This window comes from Neovison vison, chromosome 1 (assembly GCF_020171115.1).
Source record: "Neovison vison isolate M4711 chromosome 1, ASM_NN_V1, whole genome shotgun sequence".
NCBI classification, from domain to species: domain Eukaryota; kingdom Metazoa; phylum Chordata; class Mammalia; order Carnivora; family Mustelidae; genus Neogale; species Neogale vison.
The window spans coordinates 118544229-118566548 of NC_058091.1; the positions used below are offsets into that span (position 1 = coordinate 118544229).

The 22320-nt window shown below is 55.8% G+C and overlaps 1 protein-coding gene across 2 annotated transcripts in view; it reads left to right on the plus strand.

Annotated features, from left to right (window-relative positions):
- The window catches only part of GRM4 (glutamate metabotropic receptor 4), a 117108-nt gene that overhangs the window by 45922 nt on the left and 48866 nt on the right, over positions 1-22320 (plus strand). For both annotated transcript variants that reach the window (XM_044255109.1, XM_044255102.1), the window contains exon 3: positions 7953-8169. In XM_044255109.1, the coding sequence (XP_044111044.1) occupies positions 7953-8169 (217 nt within the window). The remainder of the gene's footprint in view (positions 1-7952; positions 8170-22320) is intronic.

A 22320-nucleotide genomic window follows, 5' to 3' on the forward strand; every position in this document is an offset into this window, starting at 1 on the left:
TTGAATGCCATTTTGCTAGTTTTCATGGTGATGATGACTGTATGCTTGTGTGTGTGTGTGTGTGAGTGTGAGTGAATGTAATTAATTTCAGCCCAAATCAGTGTGTGCTGAATGTGAACCCAGCATCTCCAGGCTAGTGAGGTAGAGATAAGGAAGACTTGTTTCCGGGCGTCCTGTAGCCGGAGCATGAGGCTTCTGTTGCTCTGTTAGCATCGGTGAGGCTGTGCTGGGAACAAACCTCCTTCACGTCTCTGGGCTTCAAATACATTTAGTAGATACTCATCGCCTCACACCTCTGTGTGGCTCGGCCGAGGGCTCTGCTCTTTCCCTCTGCAGGGCCCCGGGCTGGTCTGGAATGTTGCTGGTCTTGGTGGCTGAGGGAATGTGTACCCTGTAGGGTCTTACGACTGCAGGGAAATGCTAAGGCTCCCTAGGAATGGCATTTTCTGTTCCGGCCTTGTTAGCCAGAACGTGTCACATGGCCACAGCCAACCACAAGGGTCCGGGAGTTGAAGTTCACCGCGGTGCCGGCAGTTCTAAGGACAACGTTAATGTGTGTGTATTTATTTATCCCTCCCACTAGAATGTCTGTTCCATGAAGGCAGGGATTTGTCTCTGCGTGTTCTCCCCTGGGGCCGCAGAGTGTGCGAGGGCTGTGTAAACCAGTATCGAGTGGGCAAATGAATAAATGAACGGATCCCTGGAGTTTCTGAGGAGTGTGGGTGGGCCGGGAGAGTGTGGGAGGGGAAGGCTGGTGGCCCCAGGGGCAGCCGGGGTGCAGGGACTGCAGGGCCTTGTGGACAAATTTTGCTGTCTTTTAAGATAGCCTTTGGCTCCTGGGAAAGTCTGATGTCCCCTTCTCATTCGCAGTGAGGAAATGTGGCAGGTCACAGTGTGAGAGGAAGGAGGTCTTCAGGCCTGGGGGTGGCAAAGCTAAGGGAAGCTGAGTGCCCCAGGTGCCGAGATGGAGACAGAGACTGGAGACCATGAGCATGGCCCCCAGCAGGGGCTGAGTGACTGACTGGACACCTGGGGCTGGGAGTCGGTGGCAGGTCTGTGTCTGCAGAGCAGGGTAATGAGATCTGATTAATGAGGGTGACATGAATTCCCAGAGGATCTGTGGGGAAGTGGCCGGTGGCCCCCAGTATGGAGGCCCTTAGTATGCGTGTGGGGAACGGCCCCCGGCTTGTGGGCTGAGAGGAAGCCCTGGGCCAGGCCTATCTAGGTCTATCCTAGTCCTCCCAAAGACCACCCAGACGCCAGGTCAGCCCCATGCCCAGGGTGCCCCTCCCCACTGCCCTGACTTCCCAGGCCTTGGAAGTCTGCTTCTCTGTTCTTTGGGGGGGGCATCTCCGTGGGGTATGTGTGTGTGAGGCTTTGTGGCTGTTCTGAGCAGTAGGGTCACTCTTCTACTTTTAAACCCTAGGGTCCTTGTCCGAGGTGGGCTTGGTCAGGGCTGAGGGTGAGGGGGCTATCCACACCCCTCCATGTGCTGGTCCACACCCCCATTTAAGTTTCCCCACACCCCTCAGGCATATCCCTAGTCTCTCACTGTGAAGGCCCTGCCCAGCTGCTTCGATGCTCCCCCTTGACCATTGTCCCCCTCTTTGCACCTCTTCAGCCTGTCCAAGCCCTCGTCCCACACTGCCAGCCTTTTCTGTCCCTACAGCTCCCCTGGAAAGTCAGTCCCCAGTGAATCTCTTGTTGCCCCAGACCTGGCATGTCAGCCTGGAGGCATGTCCGAGGACCCCCTTTTCTAGCCCCAACCACGCTAGTTCTCGTTGGTGACCCCGTAAGACTGTGGGCCCAGCTCTGAGAGAGACACACTCTTCCCCTGCCCCTCCCGAGGCCCTGTAGAGGGAGAAAGGGGTGGCCGGTGGCGTCTCCCGCTCCTCTGGGCACTGTGTGTCTGCCGCAGAAGCTCCATGGGAGATGGTGCTTGGCTCCGGTGGGTGAGGGGGGCTGGGGCTGGGGCTGGGGGACTGTGTCCCTCAGCCCTGACCGTGCAGGCCAGGCCTTTGCAAGCTGGCGTTCCCTCCTCTCACTGGCTCTCTGAACTCCAGTTCCTGCTCGTGCAGCTTTCATGTACCTAAAAGCCTGGCTGCCTTTCATCTGGGGGGAAGAGAGTGGATGCTGAAAGCTGGGCAGTCGAAGCCTTGAGCAGCTGGGATCAGAAGGGCGAGGAGCAGGAAGCCAGCTCAGGGTCTGCCTGGCCGGGTGCAGGGTCTCCCCGCTTCCCTGGTGAGTGGGGCCACAGCCAGCCAGGTGGGGGTCCCAAAGTCTGCGTGGGCCTTGGCTGGGGCTGGTGGCCGGAGGTGGTGGTGGGTCCGGCTTCAATCTGCGGCCTCCTGGCCTGGCTGGCAGGTGGAGCAGAAGGATCAGAGTCAGCTGGGAGGGTGGGCAGGGTCCCAGGCCCCATTCAGGGATGGTGAACAGAGAGGCAGAGTAGTTCAGTCTCTGCCTTGTTTCTGGTATCTCCTGGCTGTGATACTCAGAGGGCACTTTTCATCTCTTTGAGCCTCCGTTTTCTCATCTGCAAAATGGGCACAATGGTCCTAGCCTTGCCTCCCTCTCTCCTGTCAATAGCTAGTGTTTGCTGCGGGCCCACGTGTTTCAAACACTGCATGTACATGCTAGTGCAGTCTTCTCTTATTTATGTGGGAAGAAATTGAGGCCCAGAGTGGCTGCTTGCTTGCCTAAGGTGACAAGGCTGGGTCACTGCAGAACCCCAGGTAGGCTGGCTGCAGGGTGCGCTGGGAGCTTCTGTGCTGTGCAAAGCATTAGGGAAGAGAACAGAAGGGAAGGTGCTTTTCAACACTAGAGCTTATAGCAGGAGGGTTGGTGTTACTGTGGGGGTGGCCTTGGGGTGCCCATGGTGATGGTCACGGACACCCAGCTTTGTGTCTTGGGTTGCTGTGGACCTTGTGGAGGTCAAGGTAGAGATTTGATCCCTGGCTGTTCTAAACAGCCTTGAATGAAATACTGGCTTTTGGGGAACTGGGCCCTGTGTGGCTCTGGGGTGCTGGGCAAGGTGCCTCACTGCCAGCTTGCTTCTCCTCTGCTGGGTGGTGCGGGACATGGAGCAGCCCCTCTTGGCAGGGGGGCGGGGCACTTGATTCTGCTAGTCTGGGAGCCAGTGAGCCAGAGCCTGAGCTGGGGACATCCTGGGGCCCACCAGTGTTGCCATACTTAGTGGGAGATGTGGGGCTGCTGGCCAGGCCTGGGTCAGCCTGAGAACAGATTCAGGTTCTAAACACACATGTGTGCACCTGGACACACAGGCATGTAACATTTACACACGCACACATATATGCGTGGGTCTTTGCATGGGCTGTTCCCTCTGCCTGAAATGTCCTCCCTCAAATACCCACATGGCTCCCTCCTTCATTGGCTTGAGGTCTTGACTCAGATGTAGCCTGGTCAGAGAGACATCCCCTGGGCCCCTCTAATGGTCTCCTGCTCTGTTCTTGCTTTTTCTCCTGGACCCTTCTTCCCATCTAACAGCTCGGGATCACCTTTCCACGGCCTGCCTCTGTAGAGATTGGGAGCCCCACGAGGACAGAGTGTCCCCCTGTCCATCGCCAGCTCTCAGAACTACGCCTGGCAGGCTGTCGGTACTCCGTGACTTACCGGTAGGAGGAGTAAATGAATGAATGGGCCGGGCGCTCACGCGCTGAGAGCGTGTGCTCCCACACGTGCCGCACACACGCGCCGCGCACACACACAGATGCACTTGGCATTCATCTTCATTGCTGCTCAAGCCCGGAAGCAGCTTTTGTCTTTTCCCACGTGGCATGGACCTCCTTGTCACTCCAGAAGCCTGAAAGGGAGAGAGGGGGAGATAGAGGGAGAGAGAGGGAGAGCGTGAGAGCGCATGGTGGGGAGGGAGAGTGCGCACGGGGGTGGGGAGAGATTTCCTCACTTCCTCCCTCTCCCCTACTTCTGTCACTTGGGTGAAGTTCTGCTGGGTGCCAGCTCCAGACACTGTGTCTCACTCTGGGATGCCCCTTCTGGGGATGCAGTGGGTGTTTCTTTGCGTCCCCACAAGTGGCCTTGCCCAGCACAATTGGGGCACCTCAGAATGCCTGCTGACTTGGCAGAGAGGCCAGACTTCGTCATACCAGGATAACATGCCTTGTGCCCCTGGAGCAGCCCCACTTGGTGCTGTGGAAGGTCTGAGCAGACTCTCTGGAGCTCAGGGAGGGCTGCCTGGAGGAGGTGACATGGGCTCTGTGGGCAGAGGAAGCCAGGCAGCTGGACTGAGGAGAGTAGGCCAGCTGTGGTTGGTCAGGTGCCGCTGGAATCTGGGTTCTGGCTGATGCTGCGTGGGCATTGGCATGGGTGTGGCTGTCCCCTCCTCTGTCACGCGGCTGTCGTCAGAGGAGAGGACTTCTCTGAGGAGAATGTTAATCAAGCACCCCTCCGGCTCCAGCTGGGTTGCAAAGAGATTGCTGAGGAGACCTCAGAGGCCCGTGGGGTCGCTTGTCCCAGTCTCCCTGTCCAGGGCATCCCAGGGTGGGCCCTGTCTCCCCCTACCCCTGCAGGCCTGGGTGGGGCCAGGAGGGAGGAGGGCCTTGAAGGGCCTGCTGGGCCAGCATTCCAGAAGGAGGCGCCCCATCCCTGGGAGCACGCTGGGAGAGAGCCTGCGGAGGGGCTGAGAGGTTGGGGACAGAGGGCTAAGGGAGGTGTGGCAGGAGGGATTATAACTCACCTGTGAGCTAACCTTTCAAGGGCTTACTCACTGCCAGCAGTTCATGAAAATTCCCTCATACGAGCCTCACAACTGTATGAGACAGGGATTGTGATTATTCCCATTTTGCAGCTGAGAAAACTGAGGTCTAGAGAGGAGAAGTAACTTGCTGGAGACTTCCCAGCTGATGGGTGGCTGAGCCGGGGTTTGAACCTGAGCAGTTAAGCTTCCAAATCACTGCTCCAGAAACAACCATTCTGGGAAGCTCGGAGGGCCCGAAGCTGAGAAGGAGCCTGCGAGGGGCCCAGGAAGGTGGGGCTGGGAGGGGATGCCGGCTTTAGGAGGTTGTCTCCTCCCTCTCTGCCACCTCAGGGCTGGGTCCCTGCATCAGGGTCTCGGGAATTATTGGGGGTAGAGCAAGGGGCCCTCCTGGGCTCCTGAAAGCCAAGGCGGGGGCACCCCTGCAGACTGACCTGCTTACCCTGCAGGAACCCCATGCTTGGCCCTCCCACCCTTTGTGGGAATGGGGGTAGGCAGTGGGGCGGGGGCCTGGGTCCTAATATCTGGACATCTGTGTGTCCGTGTGCCGTCCCAGTCCATGTTGAGTGCCTGAACTGGAGGAGAGGTGGGCGGTGGCTTGGAGGGAAGAATGAAGGGTGATGAGTGAGAAGTCTCCTGCGCCCTGAGACTTCCCTGGGCTTCCTGTCCCTTCTGTTGGACGCAGTCCCTTTTGACTCCAGCACCGTATTGGGAGAAAACATCAGAAGTAGGAGACAAGCTTTTTCTAATTAGGAAAAGTGCGGGTCCCCAGGCATGAGATGAGTGCTCCTTGCTGAAGACCAGACACAGAGGGCAGCCGACAATCCCGACCTGCTGGGAAGGCAGGCTGGAAGGGCCGGTCCTGGCCCTGCCCTCTCTACCACCTGCTCTCTCTCCACCTCCAAATCCAGCCTTTTCTGTTCAGAGGCACGCCCCGGGGGTGCTGTCAATTTTGTTTTGTTTTATTGTTCAAGATGTGTTAAATCGGGACCTTTTAGGCGTATGCGAAACAAAGGGGGTGGTGAGCCCCCAAGTACGCGGGACTCAGACTGTCCGCTCCTGGCCATCTTCATTTCCTCTGTGCCCTCCTGCTGTGATGCATTTGAAGCGAACCCCAGACCTCATGATAGCACCACCCCACTCCGTGTTTCAGTACCGATCCAAAGCAGCAGGTCTCCACTGGGCATGGTTCTGCACCCTGCGGGGTCCTTGGCAATGTCTGGAGACATTTTTGGTTGTCGTGACTGGGGGAGGAGTGTGCTCTTGGCATCTAGTGGGTAGGGGAATGGGGTGCTGCTAAGTGTCCTTCAGTGCCCAGAACAGAATCAGACCCCCAAAGCGTTAATAGTGCCCAGGCAGAGAGATGTTGCTCTGAATGACAGACCCGTAAACACCAACCAACCCCTACAATCCTGATACCCCTTGGCAGACCCTGGAAATAGCGATTCTCCTGAAATTAACCCAAAGCTGTTCTAGAGCGCGCTGTGTTCATGCTCAGTGCTCTCCACGGCAGAGGGCTGGCTGGTTTTGGGGGGCCATTGACGCAGGTAGGAGGGGGGATGGAAGCAGGTGCTCGGGAAGACTATAGTGTGATTTATTTCCTGAGCAGGTGGTATGTTTGCCTGATTCTGCATGCAAGAACACACAAAGGGTGTCAGGGGACGCGTCTCCCTGTTCCTGCCTCCTAGCCACCTGGTTCCCTTTCCAGAGGCTGTTCCGTTTCAGAGCTGGGGGAAGCCCGTCCCGCCCCCTCCCACAATGGACTTTGTTCCTGCTATGGGTCTTGGAGAACTGTCTAGAGCCAGGCATGGAAACCTCCAGGATCTTTTTCGCGGCTGAATAGTATTCCTTGAGGGACTGTGCTTTCTTTTACTGGATTATTTCCAAAAGTTTGCTCTTACAGACAGCGCCACGGTGGTTATATGCCGACCACGAGAGTTACAATGAGAGAGTTTGGGGGTTCCCTGCAGTTGCTCAGCCAATCTGGACAAGCCATCATCTGTTTTCCCCCATCCTTCCCTTTCTCCTGAGTAAGTTCAGTGAGGGGAAGCAGTGAGGGGCCTACTGGGGCCCACCTTAGGAGGCATCATGGGGGGACCAAGCTCATGGGCATCCTTGGTGGAAGGTGGACCCTTGCTGTCCCTGGGAATGGGGCCAGGTGGGCAACCACTTGTTCAGGGTGCACCCCAAATCCTGTTGCCCCCTCAAACATTTCCCACCCTCAGTGGTCACAGGCTGGCCAGGAGGTTTTTGTCCTTCGGTTGGATGTTGGCCACAGGAAGAAGGACAGCTTAAGGGCTCTGCATCTCATTTTTGCATGGAGAGGGCACAGGGGACGTCTGTGGGGGCACAAAGGTGCTCCGTGGCTGGGAGAGCCAGGCCTGGGGGACAGAGGGCCTGGAGTCTGCCATGGAGGCCTGTCTGGACCTTGGGTCCCAGGCTCAGGACAGAGGGACTTCCCAGAGGCCCTGCCTGCTCTGTCCTCCTGTGATTTCATCCTCTGGGTGGCCAGGGCCATGGGATAATGGCGGGGACCTGGTCTCCTGAGCTGGGCAGGACGATGGAACGGTGGGGACAGGGTCTGCTAGGTGGTGACATGAGGGGCTCCCTGGGAGAGGGTGATGGGCCCGAATGACCTCTCAGTGCCCCTCTTGACACCCTCATCCCCACCCCAGCCCTGGGATAAATTAGGTTGTCCACCTAGGGATTTTCCCTTGCTGGGATCTTCTAGCTCTTTGTGTGAATGGAGGCACCCAGAGGCTCTGGGGTGTGTGTGTGTGTGTGTGTGTGTGTGTTTTGGGGACCACCAGCCACAGGATCCAGGTGAGGCTGGTTGGAATATTTTTCTGAAAGAGGAGGGCTTGAGGGCTGATGCGTCAGTCACTTCTCATCCTGATGCCAGTCTTACTCTGGGTGGGGAGGACATGGGGAGGCTGGGCGGTGGGGGGAGCTGAGAGGAGGTGGGAGGCCTTGGGACTCTGAGCTGCAGCCAGGGGAGGGCCACCTAGCCAGGTGCTTACACTCTCTGGGCCTCAGTTTCTTCCCCTGTCAGGTGGGCTAGGACCCACCCAGCCCACACCCCAGGGTCTCCCCTAGGATAAGAAGGGCTGGGGCAGTCCCGAGGCTGTGGGGATGGGAAGGAGATTGGTGCGCAGTGGTGTGGTGTTGGCTGAGCACGGTGCGGGTACCAGCCGCCCCCATCAGAGGCCCCTCTCGCCCCCAGATCCCCCAGATCAGCTACGCCTCCACAGCCCCCGACCTGAGTGACAACAGCCGCTACGACTTCTTCTCCCGCGTGGTGCCCTCGGACACGTACCAGGCCCAGGCCATGGTGGACATCGTCCGTGCCCTCAAGTGGAACTACGTGTCCACGCTGGCCTCGGAGGGCAGCTATGGCGAGAGCGGCGTGGAGGCCTTCATCCAGAAGTCCCGGGAGGATGGTGAGTCATGCTTGGGAATGGGGGATGGCAGGGCACAGTGGCCCAATGCTGCCTGAGAGGTCCTCTGCGTCCTGCCATGGGCTCTATCTGCCCTGGGCCATTCCCCTCATGGACCTCCGCCTGTCTCCTGGGCCCTGGGGAGCCATCTGCAGTCTTACCAGCTGGCTAGGGAACCCCTAGGGCTAGGGCATTGGATGAGGGATTATTGATTTTCCTGGCGTGGGATCCAGCGGAAAGGCTGCTGTTCTTAGGCAGAGGGAGGATGGGATGGGCAGAGGTGGCCTTGTTTAGGGAGGGTCTCAGGGACCCAGGAGATGGGGGCTCAGCCAGCAGGTTCTTGGAGCCAGGGTTGTATGAGGGGTGGAGCTGTGTGGCGGGAGTGAGAGACTGGGGCGGGCTGGGCTGTACTGGGGCGGGCTGGGCTGTGCTCGTTCCTTGTGGCATCGGGGAATCGGTGTCGGTGCATGGGATGCGAGAAGCTGGGACACAGGCTCTTGCCACAGACTACCTTTCCCCCTTAAGCTCCCTGCATTCCCTTAATTGTTCTCAAAATCTCCAGGGATAAAGCTTTTAGATAACAGCAAGCAAGAGGCTGGCAAAACGTGGGTTAAACCTTTGGGCATCCTGAAGCCTGGCCCCCTGAGAGGGTCAGTCCTGTGGCCTGTCTATGCTGAGGAGGGCAGCCTGCAGGGGACCCTGGCCGTGGGCGTCCAGTGCAGCCCACGGCCAGCCCAGTCAGGCCCTGGGTCTGGGGCTCTACCTGGGTCCGGTTGCACCTTGCCAAGCAGGCCAGTTCCTTGAGGGTGGAGTGTTGAGTGGGGGGAAGCAGATAGCCTCTTCCCCTCCTGACAGGCCCAACTCCTGGCAGAGGGGCCCAGGCCTCTCCCAAGGCTCAGTCTCTAAAGAGCTCACTGTGGCGCCCTCGACCTTGGAGGACGGCATCTGTATATTTATACCCGCAGAACCCCGGGACTTTAATTGCTTTTCCTAAGGACCACAGAGCATCCAGAGCCTGGCGTTGGTAACACCCTGTGGGCATAATCCTGCTATAAATCTCAGATAAGCCCCTTTAATTGTAGAGCTAGAGCAGCTCAGGGCCAGCACCCTGGTGGAGAGGACGGAAGTGGGGCGGCGCTGACCAGTGGCTGGGCTCCAGGCTACTCCCCATGTCGGCAGCTGGCCAGGCAGAGGGGAGTGTGGGCTGGATGGGCCCCACTCCCGCCTCCAGGCAGGTGGGCCGCGCTGCAGCTTCCTGGGGTCCCCTGGCGGTGTCAGACCCCCAGGGACGCAGCCACCTCCTGCTGGCTGCCCACGTGTCTTTTACTGCTTTGCTCTGACAGGACATGGGGACCTCTTTCTGGGCTGGCCCCACCCACCCTGCCCGGCTGGTACCCATCCTCCATGGCTGGCATCCTTTCCCAAACAAGTCCACTGCCTTTCGGTTGCAGGTGCAATCTTTACGGGATTTGTGGACAAAGGTGCTAAAGGGAGGGACAGAAATTCTAGAATTGTAGTGTTCAGTGGTATTCAGTCCCAGGCACAAGGGACCTAGAAGCCCCTCCCAGTGCTTATGTAGCTCTCCCTAGGTGCCTCGTACCGACTGAGCGCATGTTTGACACTTGTTGTCCTGGGTAACCCTCCCTACCCAGTGAGGTAGACTTCCCCGCTTTACAGGGGAAGAAGCTGAGGCACTGAAAGGCCAATAATAACCAGCCCCAGGTCATATAAGTAAAGAGGTAGAGAAGGGATTTGAACCCAGGCTGTCTGGCTTTAGGACTAGGAGTCATAACAGCCTTTATAGTCATCAGTCCATCTTCTGCCCCCATTTCCCACAGATGGGGGCATGACAGACAGACAGACAGACACACATAGCCTGAAGGGACACCTGCTGGTGTGTTAAGAGCAGGAGAGGTATGGGATTGAGGTGAGGTTTGGTCTTGCATTTTTAAAAATTTTTATTTGTTATAGAGAGGGCGGGGCACAAGTTGGGGGAGGAGCAGAGGCAGAGGAAGAGGGAGAAGAAGGCTCCCCACTGAGCAGGTTGCCTGACACGGGGCTCGATCCCAGGACCCTAGGATCATGACCTGAGCTGAAGGCAGATGCTTAGCCACCTGATCACCCAGGCATCCCTAGGTACTGATTTTGGCCAAAACCCAGACTATTGTTTGAATTTTCTACAAGCATCTAGAAGGTATTTGGTGGGCAGAAAATATATCGTCTACTCAAGACTTTCATAAAAAGGAATTCTAGAAAAAGAAAACTAGCTTTGCTGCCAGGGCCCGTGGCTCAGGGACACCCTTGGCCTGGCACCGGTGTCCCTCCCAGTGCCCCCTCCCTGCTGCGCCCCATCCCATTGCCCAGGGCCTAACCTCCCATGTCTTTAGAACCTCCTCCTGGCTCCCCTCCCAGCCCTAAGACCCTGTCTGGGCCTGCCCTCGTGTAAGGGTCACTAGGTCTCTCTACCCCACCTGCTAAATGAAATTTGATTTGGAGGAACGTCTTTACGTGGGTGAAAAGAAAAGGAGAGAGAAAGCAGTGCTCCAGCTGGCCAAATTGAAATCAGAATTGAGCGGCCTGTAGAAAGAGGCTGCTGTACCTTGTAGCCTAATCCCTGTGAAAGATTAAAGATGTCTTTGGCTGTATATGGTATTGATTCGTCCTCTGAAGTATAAATCATCTGTGAGTTGCCCAGAGGAGTGCCAGGCAGTGGAGTGGAGGGGAAGACGTGCTTGCCAGACTGAGGATGTACATCAGAGCCGAGGGGAGAGCTTGGCCAGCAAGTCCTGGGTGCCTGCCTGCTCGGTAGGCTTGGGGTCCTGCAGGGGAGCACCATTGCATCCATTTTATGGATGAAGAAACTGAGGCCAGAGACAGTAGGTGATTTCCCCAAGGGCATATAAGCAGGATATGGAGGACCTCTGTCCTCTGGGTGGGGAGCTCTTGCCTAGCACCCAGTATGGGTTGGGCCATTGGCACAGGGCTTAAAGGAAGCCCCGGCCCCGCATTTCCCAGTCCCCATCAGTGCCATGCTCTCCCACCCTAATCATTCAGTCATGTGGCTCATTCCCCAGGCCGTCCTGTGGTCCTTGACTGAGCCCTCCCTGTGCCAGGCACCCTCCCTGCGCTATTGTGAATCCTAGAGACAACGCTATAGGTCCGGTGTGTCTGTTCCCATTTCACAGAGGGGAACACTGAGGCTTCAGGGGGTGAGGTGGCTTGCCCATGTTCACACAGCGAGGTGTTGCGGCAGAACTTGGAGCCAGGCTCTGTCTCCCCACCACCCAAATCATAGAGGTGGCAGCGTGTGGTTAACAGCCGCTTCTGGAAGACAGATCTGGGCTCTGGCTCAGCGGCCTCTTGGCTATGAGAGCCTGGGACAGTCACTCCGTTGCTCAGGTTTGGTTTGCTCACCGGTGAAATGAGGATAAACCTGGTTGCTGCCAGAACAGAACGTGCTTCTGGCCAACGGCTGTGGGAGCTCAGGAATACACACCAGAGGGTTCTTATCAGGGATCGGGGTGCACGGGTTCCAGCTCTCCCCGTCCCCTTCGCCTGGCCACTCCTAGGAAGTCCCTGGGGAGAGCTGAAGATCAGGCTGGGTGCTAATGGAAGCTGTAGGTCACATTCAGGGACTAGGCTAGGGACAAAGCCTCAGGAGTCCAGGGCCAGCCTGGTTCTCACAGGACACTTGGTCCTGCGGCATCAGGGCTGTGAGGTGAGCTCCAAAGGCAGTGAGTGCAGGACCCGCGTGGGGGTGGGGGTGCACGTATGTGATTTTCTGGACACATGACCGGCAGGCCTGCCTGGGTAGTAGCGTCTGTGGACAGGCCTGTGTGCGCATGTGTGCTCGCGTGAGGCGTCTGGTGCCTTTCCCCGTCTTTGAGTGCCAGGACTCCCTCCTCCTTGCCAGGCAGCTGGGATTAGGCATGCAGAGCAGGCCCTGCCTGGGCTCGGGAGATAATGTGAGTGAGTCACCCCAGGAGGGAGGAACAGGCCTGAGGGGGTGGTACCCATGTGGCCCTGTCCTCAGTGCCTCCCTCCACCATCATGGGCCCCTCAGGGTTGGGGTCTGGGGTATATAAACTTCTACACCCCCACAGCCTTTCTCTGCCCCTGGGGCCCCACGTGAGCCTCAGTTTACTTCCCATAGTGCTCCATTTTATGGATAAGGAAAACAGGCTCAGGGAAGTTAAGGGATCTGCTGAAGGTCAAACAAAAGTGCTGAGTAGCAGCCCGGGCCTCCTGTGTGGGTGAGGGAAGAATGGACGATATTAGTAGGTAATACTGACGGAGTCCTTCCATGGACCAGCTCTTGTTTTATGTACCTCATACATGTTAACTCATTTAGCCTTCAAGACAGCCCCATTCTACGGATGGCAATACTGAGGATCAGAGAGGTGAGGCAACTCCCCTGAGGTCACACAGCTGGAAAAGAGCAAGAGTAGAATTTGAATCCAGTAGATGGTTCCTTTACCTCTGGTGCATGTGACAGGAAGGACACAGGCCAGCTCCTGGCAGGCGCCTCTCCAGGGGGTCACCTGGGGGTTTTGGTTCTGGTCCTCTTTGGTGAGTGATTCCATTACCCTGGGCATATCTTGGCCTGTGCTGCTAGGGTGGGAACAAGATGGCCTGCCCTGCGTGGTGACAGGGCAGGAAGGGGCGGGGGTGGATGGGTCAGGTCTGTTCCTTGGAGGACATCCTGTCCCTTGCACAGTGAGAAGTTCCAGAGCCTCATCTCCCCGCTGTGTCCCCGTGTCCCCTATTGATATTCCGGAGACACTGGTGAGTCAAGCTGTTGCTGGTCTGACCTCCAGCTCCAGCTCCCAGGGCGGAGCGTCAGACCTGCATTTAGATGGCTCCTGTCAGCAAGGGCGGCGACTAGCGGGGCTGTCTCAAGGCTGGGGTGCTTCCTCATCCCACTGCTGTGACATCTTTGGACTCATCTTCTCTGGGTGTAAAGGGGGCACTCACTTCCTGGAGGCTCCAAGGGGATGGGAGAAGAGCTTGGCCAGCTGGAAAGATTTGTGGCCCCGGGGCTGGAAGTGTTCGCACTGCTCGTGTAGCTGGGAAACCAGAAAGGACAGGTTTGCCCCAGCGTGCCCTCAGGATCCAGAGACCCCTTACAGGTGGACAGAATGCCTGCTTTCCTTCCCGCTGCCCTTGGCCTTTTCTCCTCCTTCTCCCCTCCATTTCTCTACCTGCCTCCTCACTGCTCCTCTAACACTCTGGGCATCAGCCTACCTTTGAGCCTTTGCACTGGCTGGTCCCTCGGCCTGGAATTGTCTTTCCCTGAATATCTATGTAGCCTACATGCTCAGTACATTCAAGTGTCTTCCCCGCTGTCCCTGCTGTCTTCAGAGGCCTTTGCGGGACCACAGTATTGAAGACAGCCCCTCCTCTGGCCTGTTACTCTCCTTTCCCTGTTGCTGGCTCTGTCTTTCTTGTAGCACTTGACAAGTAAATTCAGATTTGTTTATGGTGCATGAGGGCAGAGGGTTTTTTGCTCATTTTGCTCTCAGCTGCGTCACTAACACTGGCTCATAGTAGCTGCCTAGTAAACGTCTGGGGAATGGCTGACCGATAACAAAACCCAGCTCCTGGCTACTTACTTCTTTCACCCTTCTCCCAGGGGGCCTGAGGTTGTTCTCCCTGCCTGCAGAAGGGCAGACTGAGGCTGACAGAGCAGAAGCACCTGGGGTTAGGTCAGGTGGACCTGGGATCCTGGCTTCCTCCCGCACTGAGCTCCCTGGCTGGCCCTGGCCTTCTCCTGACTCTCTGAGGACAGAATTCTTTCCTGGAGGCGGAAGCAGGGATATGAGAGCTCAAGGCCGCTCTGCAGCTGCGTCAGGCTGAGATGCAGGGCTCCGCTTCCTCTCATTTCTTGCTGCAGTGCCCAGTGCCTGTCTTGGGGTTCTTCACCCTGAGGGGCTGCTGGCCCCGGAGGCCAGGAAGGGGAAGCGGCTCAGCCTTCCAGACCTGCTTGAGTGTCCCAGCCTGCCCGGGCTACACAGCCTCCGTGTAGGCAGCCCTGTGTGAGGAGAGGAGAGACACCAGGGGGCACCGCCGGCTCTCGGTGGGTGGGGGTCGGGGAGCGGTAAAAACCATCAGAACCCACGCCCTGCCCTGCATGCAGCGAGGGCTCTTGGAGTTTGCCTGAGTAAGTGAATGGAGGGATGTAATGATGCATCTGTTAAAGTAAGAGCTAGGCTATAGGGCTGCACGGGGCCTGGTGCAGTGAGACAGGCTTAGACAAGTGAAGAGGAAGGGAAGGGCATGCCAGCTGGGGGAACAGCAGGAACAAGAGGCTGGAGATAGGAGTGAGTCAGGCAGATAGGCCACTGCTGAGGGGCCTGGCCTGGTCCTAGTGGTCACAGAACAGGAACCAATGTGAGATGGAGCTGAGCAGAGTTTTTTCAAGCCAATCTTGTATTTAAAATTTTTTTTTGGCAGCTGGGGTCATGTCTGCTGAGCTGAGGGAGTGTTTTAGCACATACTGTCTCCATCTGCTGTGTCCCATTTGCTCAGGGCCCTGTGGGGGGGTCCTTTTGCCCTTTAGGCTCAGGCCAAGGCCCTGCCTCCCTACAGTCTTCCCTCATCTGCTCTCTCCCGGGCAGAGATGCTTACCTGGAGGGAGGCTGATGGTCCCCAGGGCTCACCACATGGGAAGCCTCAAGTTCCCCCACCCCAGTGCCTACTGAACTTTCCCTGGGCTTTTTCCATAAGGCTCTGGGCACCCCCCCCCCCCCGGGGCTGGGGAAGGACAGGGCTCGCTTTTTCTCTGTGCTTTTCACCCCCCGTTGCACACAGCGGGGCCTTAATAGATGTTTGTACAATGAACACGTGAGCCAACGGATGACCAGCCCTGTGTCCTTGGGTTCGTCACTGCCCTTCTGGGGCCTCCTTCTTACCTCTGTTAACAGGTGCAGGAGGGTCAGCTCAGCTCCAGCGTCTAGCTCTGCTCCCTACGGGTGGCGTCCCCACAGTCTATGGCCCTGGGCTCCAGGCATTTTTCTCTGTAAGGAAAGGCTTTCTGATAAGTGCTGGAAAAGAAGACAACGCTCAGGACCTAAAAGAATGGGTGTCAAACAGGGATGCTTCCAAGTTTGGTCTTTGAGTTCAGGGATGACTGGGGCCAATTGCAGAGGGACAGAGGCTGGAGCATGCAATCTTCTCGCTCCCAATCAGATGGAATGGGGTTGGCCCCAAGAGACCAGGGACCTGGAAGCAGGGAGGGGTCCTGCCACTGGCTTTAGCTTGGTGTGTATGAGCTTGTAGTATCTTCTCATGGGGAGACCTGTGGACTCTCTCCTCGCTGCTTCCTGGAGTCACAGCACTGGGACCGGCAGCCAGGGCCCAGGATGCCCTAACCACTGGCCATGCATCCTCCAAGGATGCAGAGGGTAAGTGGACCCTGTCTTGCAGCCGGTCACCATCATTATAGTTTAGCAACCAGGCCGCCCTGAACTTGAGACGCGTCCTGTCTTCCACCCCATTGGTCTGCCGCCCTTCACTCTACTGTAGGTAGAAATTAAGTGGACCTGGCGTGGGCACCCCCTGCCGAGCCACGAGGCCTACCACGCGCCAGCTGGGTCTCCTGGCCGGCGCTTGGAGATTGGCAAGATGCTGGCATCAATGTGACTGCTTGGTGATTGCCAGGTCAATCTTCATACTGACGTGAAGATGAACCCTGAGCTTGCCCGGCCCGCCTTGGGGACTTGGCCTGTCCACTCTGATTTCTCTGCCATTCTGGCCTTTGGCAGGGTGCTGACACCTCTTGATTCTGCGTATCCCCTGGGTTGGGTGTCAGTGGGTCACTTTTCCTACTCTCTCTGGTGTGCCTTTGATGTGCCCACCCTGGCCTATCACGGCGGGGGGCTACGCTCCGTTCTGGGTTTGCCTCCTAGCTAGACGGGAAAGAAGACATTAGCCACCTAGCCCTTGTTGCCCTGAATTTGCATGCCTGCCCTCTTGGACAGGAAGCAGCATTTGCTCTCGCCAGCTTCCTTTGTGGAACACGTTTGAAGATTTCTTTGAGGTTTTTAAAAAAAAAAACAAAAACAAACCCTTCCCTTTGTTGGTGGCAGCCCCATTGTGGCTTTGACCTTCCGGACCCTGTCCTCTGGACGCCACGGTAGGGCGGAGTGGTTGAGAGCCCAGAGGCTGGCTCTGCCCACCAGGAGTTGTACTGTGGTGAGCGGTCCCTTAAGGGTCTCTGGGCTTCAGTTTCCCCCTGGTGAAAGGGGGATATTGATAGTACCTGCCTTTTTGGTTGCCGGGAACGTGAAGTAAGTGAATCAGTGTAAGGCCTTCTGCATAGTCTGGGCCCTGCACAAAACACCAGGCTGCCAAAGGTGTCAGTTGTCGCCATGACTAATCAGAATGGGGGGGGTGGGGGGGCCAGTCTAGTGCTGCCTCTGTCTCTGGGTGGTTGTGTAACCCTGGGCTGTTCACTTTCCCTTGTGGAGTGTCAGCTTGATGACCCACATGAAGGTGATGGGTTGGGGACCTCTGAGGTCCTTCAGTGTGCATCGCTTCTTCGCTCACCTCTCTTGGCTTTTTTTTTTTTTTTTTGGAGATTTCGTTTATTTATTTGAGAGAGAGAGAGAGCCAGGTGAGGGGCAGAGAAGCATGGAGCCCAACATGGGGCTCGATCCCAGGAACCAGGGGATCACGATCTGAACTGAAGGCAGATGCCCAACTGACTGCGGCACCAAGGTGCACCTCCCTTGGCTTTCCTATCTGTCCTCGCCACGTGGAAGTCCAGGTATCATAGGCCTCCAGCTTCCGGTGTGTCTCTTGTTTCTGGGCCCTGACAGGGGCCCACAGAGGAGCCCTGTGCACACTAACCTGATCCATTCTGAGCTCTTTCCCTTTGTTAAAGAGTGAAGCTGTGAAGGCCAGCGACCTTCCCCTGCTCGGATTTGGGAGTTTACCTCCAGGGACCCTTTTCACCTGTTGGCTGACTGTTCGACTTCAGCCTGCTTTCCTATTTGAGGTGGGGTTCCCTGGATCCCCACTCTGAGCTCCTTGGAGATGTAGCTGAAGCATGCCCCGTGCTATTCTTTCCCAGCAGCTGGGGAAGGACCCTGGGGGCTCACTGCTTGCTTTCCTCACCGCCCTGAGACTTCTTGCTTCAGGACCATTTGGGGCTGCTGAGTGTCCTGGGTGAGGTCTCAGACTCACCCTCTACTCCTGTGTAACCTCAGGCAAGCCCCTATCCTTTCCTGAGCCTCCAGATCTTCATCAGTAAGACTGGGAAGGGGCTGGGTGCCTTCTTCAATGGGCTTGTGCACGTGAACACACTGAGGGACACTTGTAGCCATTTTTGCTTGTTATTCTGGGTCCTCCAGCCCTCTTCCTAGAGTCTTTGAGCCCGGACAAGCTCTGACTCCAGCACTGGCCCCTCAGCAGGACTGGCCTGGGTGAAGATGCCTAAATCACTTTTTTTTTTTTTAAAGATTTTGTTTATTTGTCAGAGAGCAAGAGAAAGCACAAGCAGGGGGAGCAGCAGGCAGAGGGAGAAGCAGGCTCCCTATTGAGCAAGGAACCCAATGAGGGACTTGATTCCAGGGCCCCAGGATCATGACCTGGACTGAAGGCAGATGCTTAACAGACTGAGCCACCCAGGTGTCCCTCTTCTTGTGTTTTAATATACATATTTCTTGGGGACATCTCATTAACTGTCCTCACAGAAGCTGCCAGGCCCTAGCCCCAGTGTCAGCCCCTACACAGCCACTCTGAGAAATGTCCCCCCCCCTTTTAAATAGAGATGAGTGTGGCTCAGACTGCAGGCTCACTTTGGCCCCCCACTGCTTGTCAGTGGCAGAGCTGGGATTGGTGCTTAGGTTTGTGTGACTCTGGAGCTCGAGAGAGAAAAGGTGGGGCCTTCTTTCAATGAAATATTTGTTTCCTTTCTCCCTGGCTTTCTCCAGGGAAACACTGGAGAAGAGCTGTGGGGAGAGACCTAGGAGGACTTCCCCCAACAAAAGCCAGGGGTTCTGCTCAGAGAAGGAGGGGGTGGAGGGGCTCCTTTGATGGGGAGTGTATGTGGGGGGGTGGGAGGGGGATGGGTCAGGAGTCACCAAGTCATGGTGGCTGTGTATGAGCCTGTGAGAGGTCCTGTCTAACAGGCCCCAGAGATAGGGAGGGACACATCCCTTTGCAGTCACTTATTCTGGGCTGGTTCCCCTCATGTTCCTGGGGTTTTCAAGGACTCAGAAAGTTGGATTCCAGGCCTCTAAATCACGTAGAGCCAACTCTGTGGGATGTTGCTGGTGAGGAGGAGAGTAGGGCATTTCTTCCCCTCTTCAGTTCCTTCATCCCTCACTTCTGAATGATAATTCATTCATTTACTGGATAAATATTTATTGAGCACCTATTGTGTGTGTGCCAGGACACTAGGCTTATGGCAGTGAACCAAACAGAAGAAGATCCCTGGCCTTGTAAGCTCCCATTTGGGGAGAGGGCCGGAGGAACTTACAGCAAACAAGTAAATGCATCATTATATAATACAGTTTCAGATAGGAGCTGATGGCATGCTATGGAGAAGAATAAAACACCATAGGTGGGCAGAGAGGACTAGGTAGGGGAGATAATCTCATATAAGGTCAGGGAAGGCCTTTCTGCAGAGATGACATTTGGGCAGAGCCCCAAATGCAGTAAGAGAGTGAGCTTTGTGATCTCCAGGAAGAGTGCCTCAGGCAGAGGAACCAGCAAGTGCAAAGGCCCTGAGGTAGGGAGACTGCTGGCATTTGGGGAAGAACCAAGAGGCAGGAGCAGAGTGAATGAGGTAGAGGGAAGTAGAAGAAGAGAGACAGATCATGTGGGGCCTTGTGGACCACTGAGAGGACCTTAGCTTTTGTTCTGAATGAGACGGGAACTATTGGAGGGTTGTGAGCTGGGAGGAATGTTAACAGACTTGGGTTTATTATAATCTCTCTGGCTGTTGTGTAGGGAATAGACTGGGGGAGGGGTGGGGCAGCTGAGGCAGGAATGCCAGTGAGGAGGCCAGTCCTCCTCCACTGGTGAGAAGTGCTGATGGATTAGACGGGGGTGGGGGTGATGAGAAGGGACAGATTTTGGGTGTATTTTGAAGCTCAAGCCTGAAGGACTCGCTCTTAGATTGTGTGTGGAACGGAGGTGGCCCATGTGCTCTTGCGTTTCAGCACCATGGACAGCAGAGAAAGCCCAGGTGGACTCTGGTCCCAACAAACTCCCGTTTCTTGGCCAGTCTGTGGCTGCTGAGCAAAGCCTCATCTATAAAATGCAGGTTCCTTTCCCTCGATTCTGTTATCAAATTTTTTTGCCAAGTATATTTCTGGGCGCTGCTGGGAATTCTCTTTGGGATAAGGCAGGTCTGAATGCAATTACAGTTGATCCTTGCACAGCACAGGGGCTAGGGGTGCCAACACTGCATGGTCGAAAAGCTGCATCTGAGTTTTGACTCCTTGAAAACTTAACTATCAGTAGCCTCCTGGTGACCAGAAGCGTTACTGGTAACCAACAGTGGATTAACACGTATTTGTCTATTATGTGTATATACCGTGCTATTCCAATAAAGCAAGCTGGAAAAGAGAAAATGTTATTCAGAAAAATCATAAGAAGAAGAAAATGTAAATACAGTACTGTGTCATATCGAGAAAAATCCACAGGCGAGTGGACCTGCACTTGTTCAGAGGGCCAACTGTGTATGGCTGGAAGAAGAGGTTTGGACACCTTTGTCTCCAAAAATTTCTGCATCTGCTAAACAGTGGTTTTGGGGAGGGAGTGCTTCCTTGAGGAGGGGGTGATGGAAGGGGAGTTAAAGAAAAGGTGGGCCTGTCTCAGAGGAGCTGGAGGGTGTTCTGGGTGGGAGAACTTCATGAGTGGTGTGTCTTTTGATGACATTTTCCTCCTGAGAGTGACGACAGGTAGGCTTCCTGGGAGTGCAGCAGGCCTATGTGGGTTGGGGGAGCTGGCTCCGTGGTAGAGAGTGCTGCCCCCCAGGACTGCCATAGACTTACTGTGTGTCTTTAGGCCACTGTTCCTCTTTGGCTCTCAGTTTATCCATCTGTAAAATGGGGATAATTGCAGTCCCTACTTTGCTGGTTATTGTAAGAATGACAAAATCAAGTAATTAGCCATTAGAAAGGCCAAGAAAGGGCCTGAGGGGGGCTGGCATTGAGGCCTGAGACCCCAGTGGTGAGCACTTGACCTCTTCCTGATTGGGGTTCTCCCCCCTCCTACTGTGAGTGTCCTCCCCTTTCTCCCCGGCTTGCATGGTACCTTCTATCCATGTCCCGTTTTGCTGTAGACAGAATGATCATATGGATATTCTATGCAAATTCTCATTTTTAATGAGCCAGAAGGAAAGCTAACGACCATTTTACAGATATCTTGGGACCCAAGGGAGGCCTTGGGATTGGGGAGGAAGCAAGACAAAGTGACAAGCAAGAGGAGAGGGGAGGGAGGGAGGAGAATGAAGATGGAGAGGGACAGTTCGGGCTGCCGAGGGGGCAACTTGTCAGTCACCCCAGAAAGTGGGAGAAAGATGGAAAGGTGGAGGAGGGGGGAAGATGGGCTGGAGACAGGGAAGGTGGAGGCAGCCAGGATGAGGCTCTGGCATTTCTGGGCCTTGGTTTCTTTATCTGTAAAATGGTCACCTAAGTTGTGGGCTGATTGGGAGGAATTAATGAGAGAAAGTATGAGCTCTGCATGAACACGAGAGGCTGTGGACTAATGGGGTACTGTGTGTATGTCTGTGTGAGAGAGAGAGAGAGAGAGAGATTGAGAATGAGAGAAAAGACAGGATGGGGTGGGGGAGGACAGAAGAGGAAAACAGAGGGACAGGAGTTGGAGATGAATCCAAGCAACTTTCTGGACAGTAGAACAACTTTTTAAAAAAATAGATTTTATTTATTTATTCGACAGAAAGAGAGAGAGAACAGCAGGGGGAGAAGCAGGCAGAGGGAGAGGGAGAAGCAGGCAGAGGGAAAGGGAGAAGCAGGCTTTCCACTGAGCAGAGAGGCTGATGGGGGGCTCCATCCCACGACCCTGGGATCATGACCTGAGTCGAAGGCAGGTGCTTCACCTACTGAGCCACCCAGGCACCTGTAGACCAACTCTTAATAAATTAATTAGTTCATTCCTCAGCATTTGTTGTCTGCTTCGCAAATGACTACCAGGTCCATTAGGGCAGGATTCTGAATTATTCTATTACTACCTGTACCCATAGTGTCTAGGTCAGTGCCTGGTGCTTATGACTTACGTTGCTGCTCATTCAGTGAATGCTCTGAGCCCCGCAGCGGCCATCCCCCCTAATTTTCATTCACTGTGTTAGGTTCAGTGATTGAGATGTTGGGATTGCTATGGGTGCCCAATGGAGAAGGAGCCTGGGGAGGCCCACGAAGGCTTCCTGGAGGAGTGGGCCATGTACTGAATCCTCAAGAATGGACAGGTGCTGACTTGAGGAAGGAGGGGTCTGGGAAGGGGAATTCGGCACAAAGACGGAGAGGAGAGTCTGAGCAAAGGCAGGAAGATAGGGGTACCAAGTGTATCCGAAACTGTAGGAGCTGTTGGAGATGTGGAGAGATGTGTGACGAGGTGGGACTGGGGTGAGGAATTTGGACTTTGCCTTGAGGGAGGGGAGAGCCGCTGAGGCAGGGGAGTAGTGGAACGGGACTGGAGTTTTGGTGGAAAGGCCAAGGGCCACGCTGGGCAGGCTGAGTTTTGTGCAGAGGTGTGGGGCTCTGGTCTGGTAAGATGGTGTTGACAGGAATTGGGGTGTGCAGTGGGTTGTGGCTGAGGGATGAGGCTGGACCTGCCCAGGAGTACCAAGCCAGCCTGGAGAGGGGCCCAGGCAGTGTGGGTGTGTGGACTGCCTTAGGCTGATCATGGTCCCTCTCTGGGTACTGGTTTCAATAAAAAAGGAGCACTCCCTCCCTCAACTCTGCTCTGTGGGGTGAGGGTTGGCTGAGCATCTGTCCCCCAGCTCCCCTGCTCCTGGATGCCCTCCTGAGACCCACTCAAGGCTGTTCCCTGGATCTAGACCTGGAGCCCCTGTCTGGGTCCCTGTCTTTCTGCTCCAAGCTATGGTCTTACAGTGTTGGGAGAGCCCGGGACAGTTTTTTGGGGTGAGGTGGACACTGCAGCTCAGGGCCCACATCGGGGATC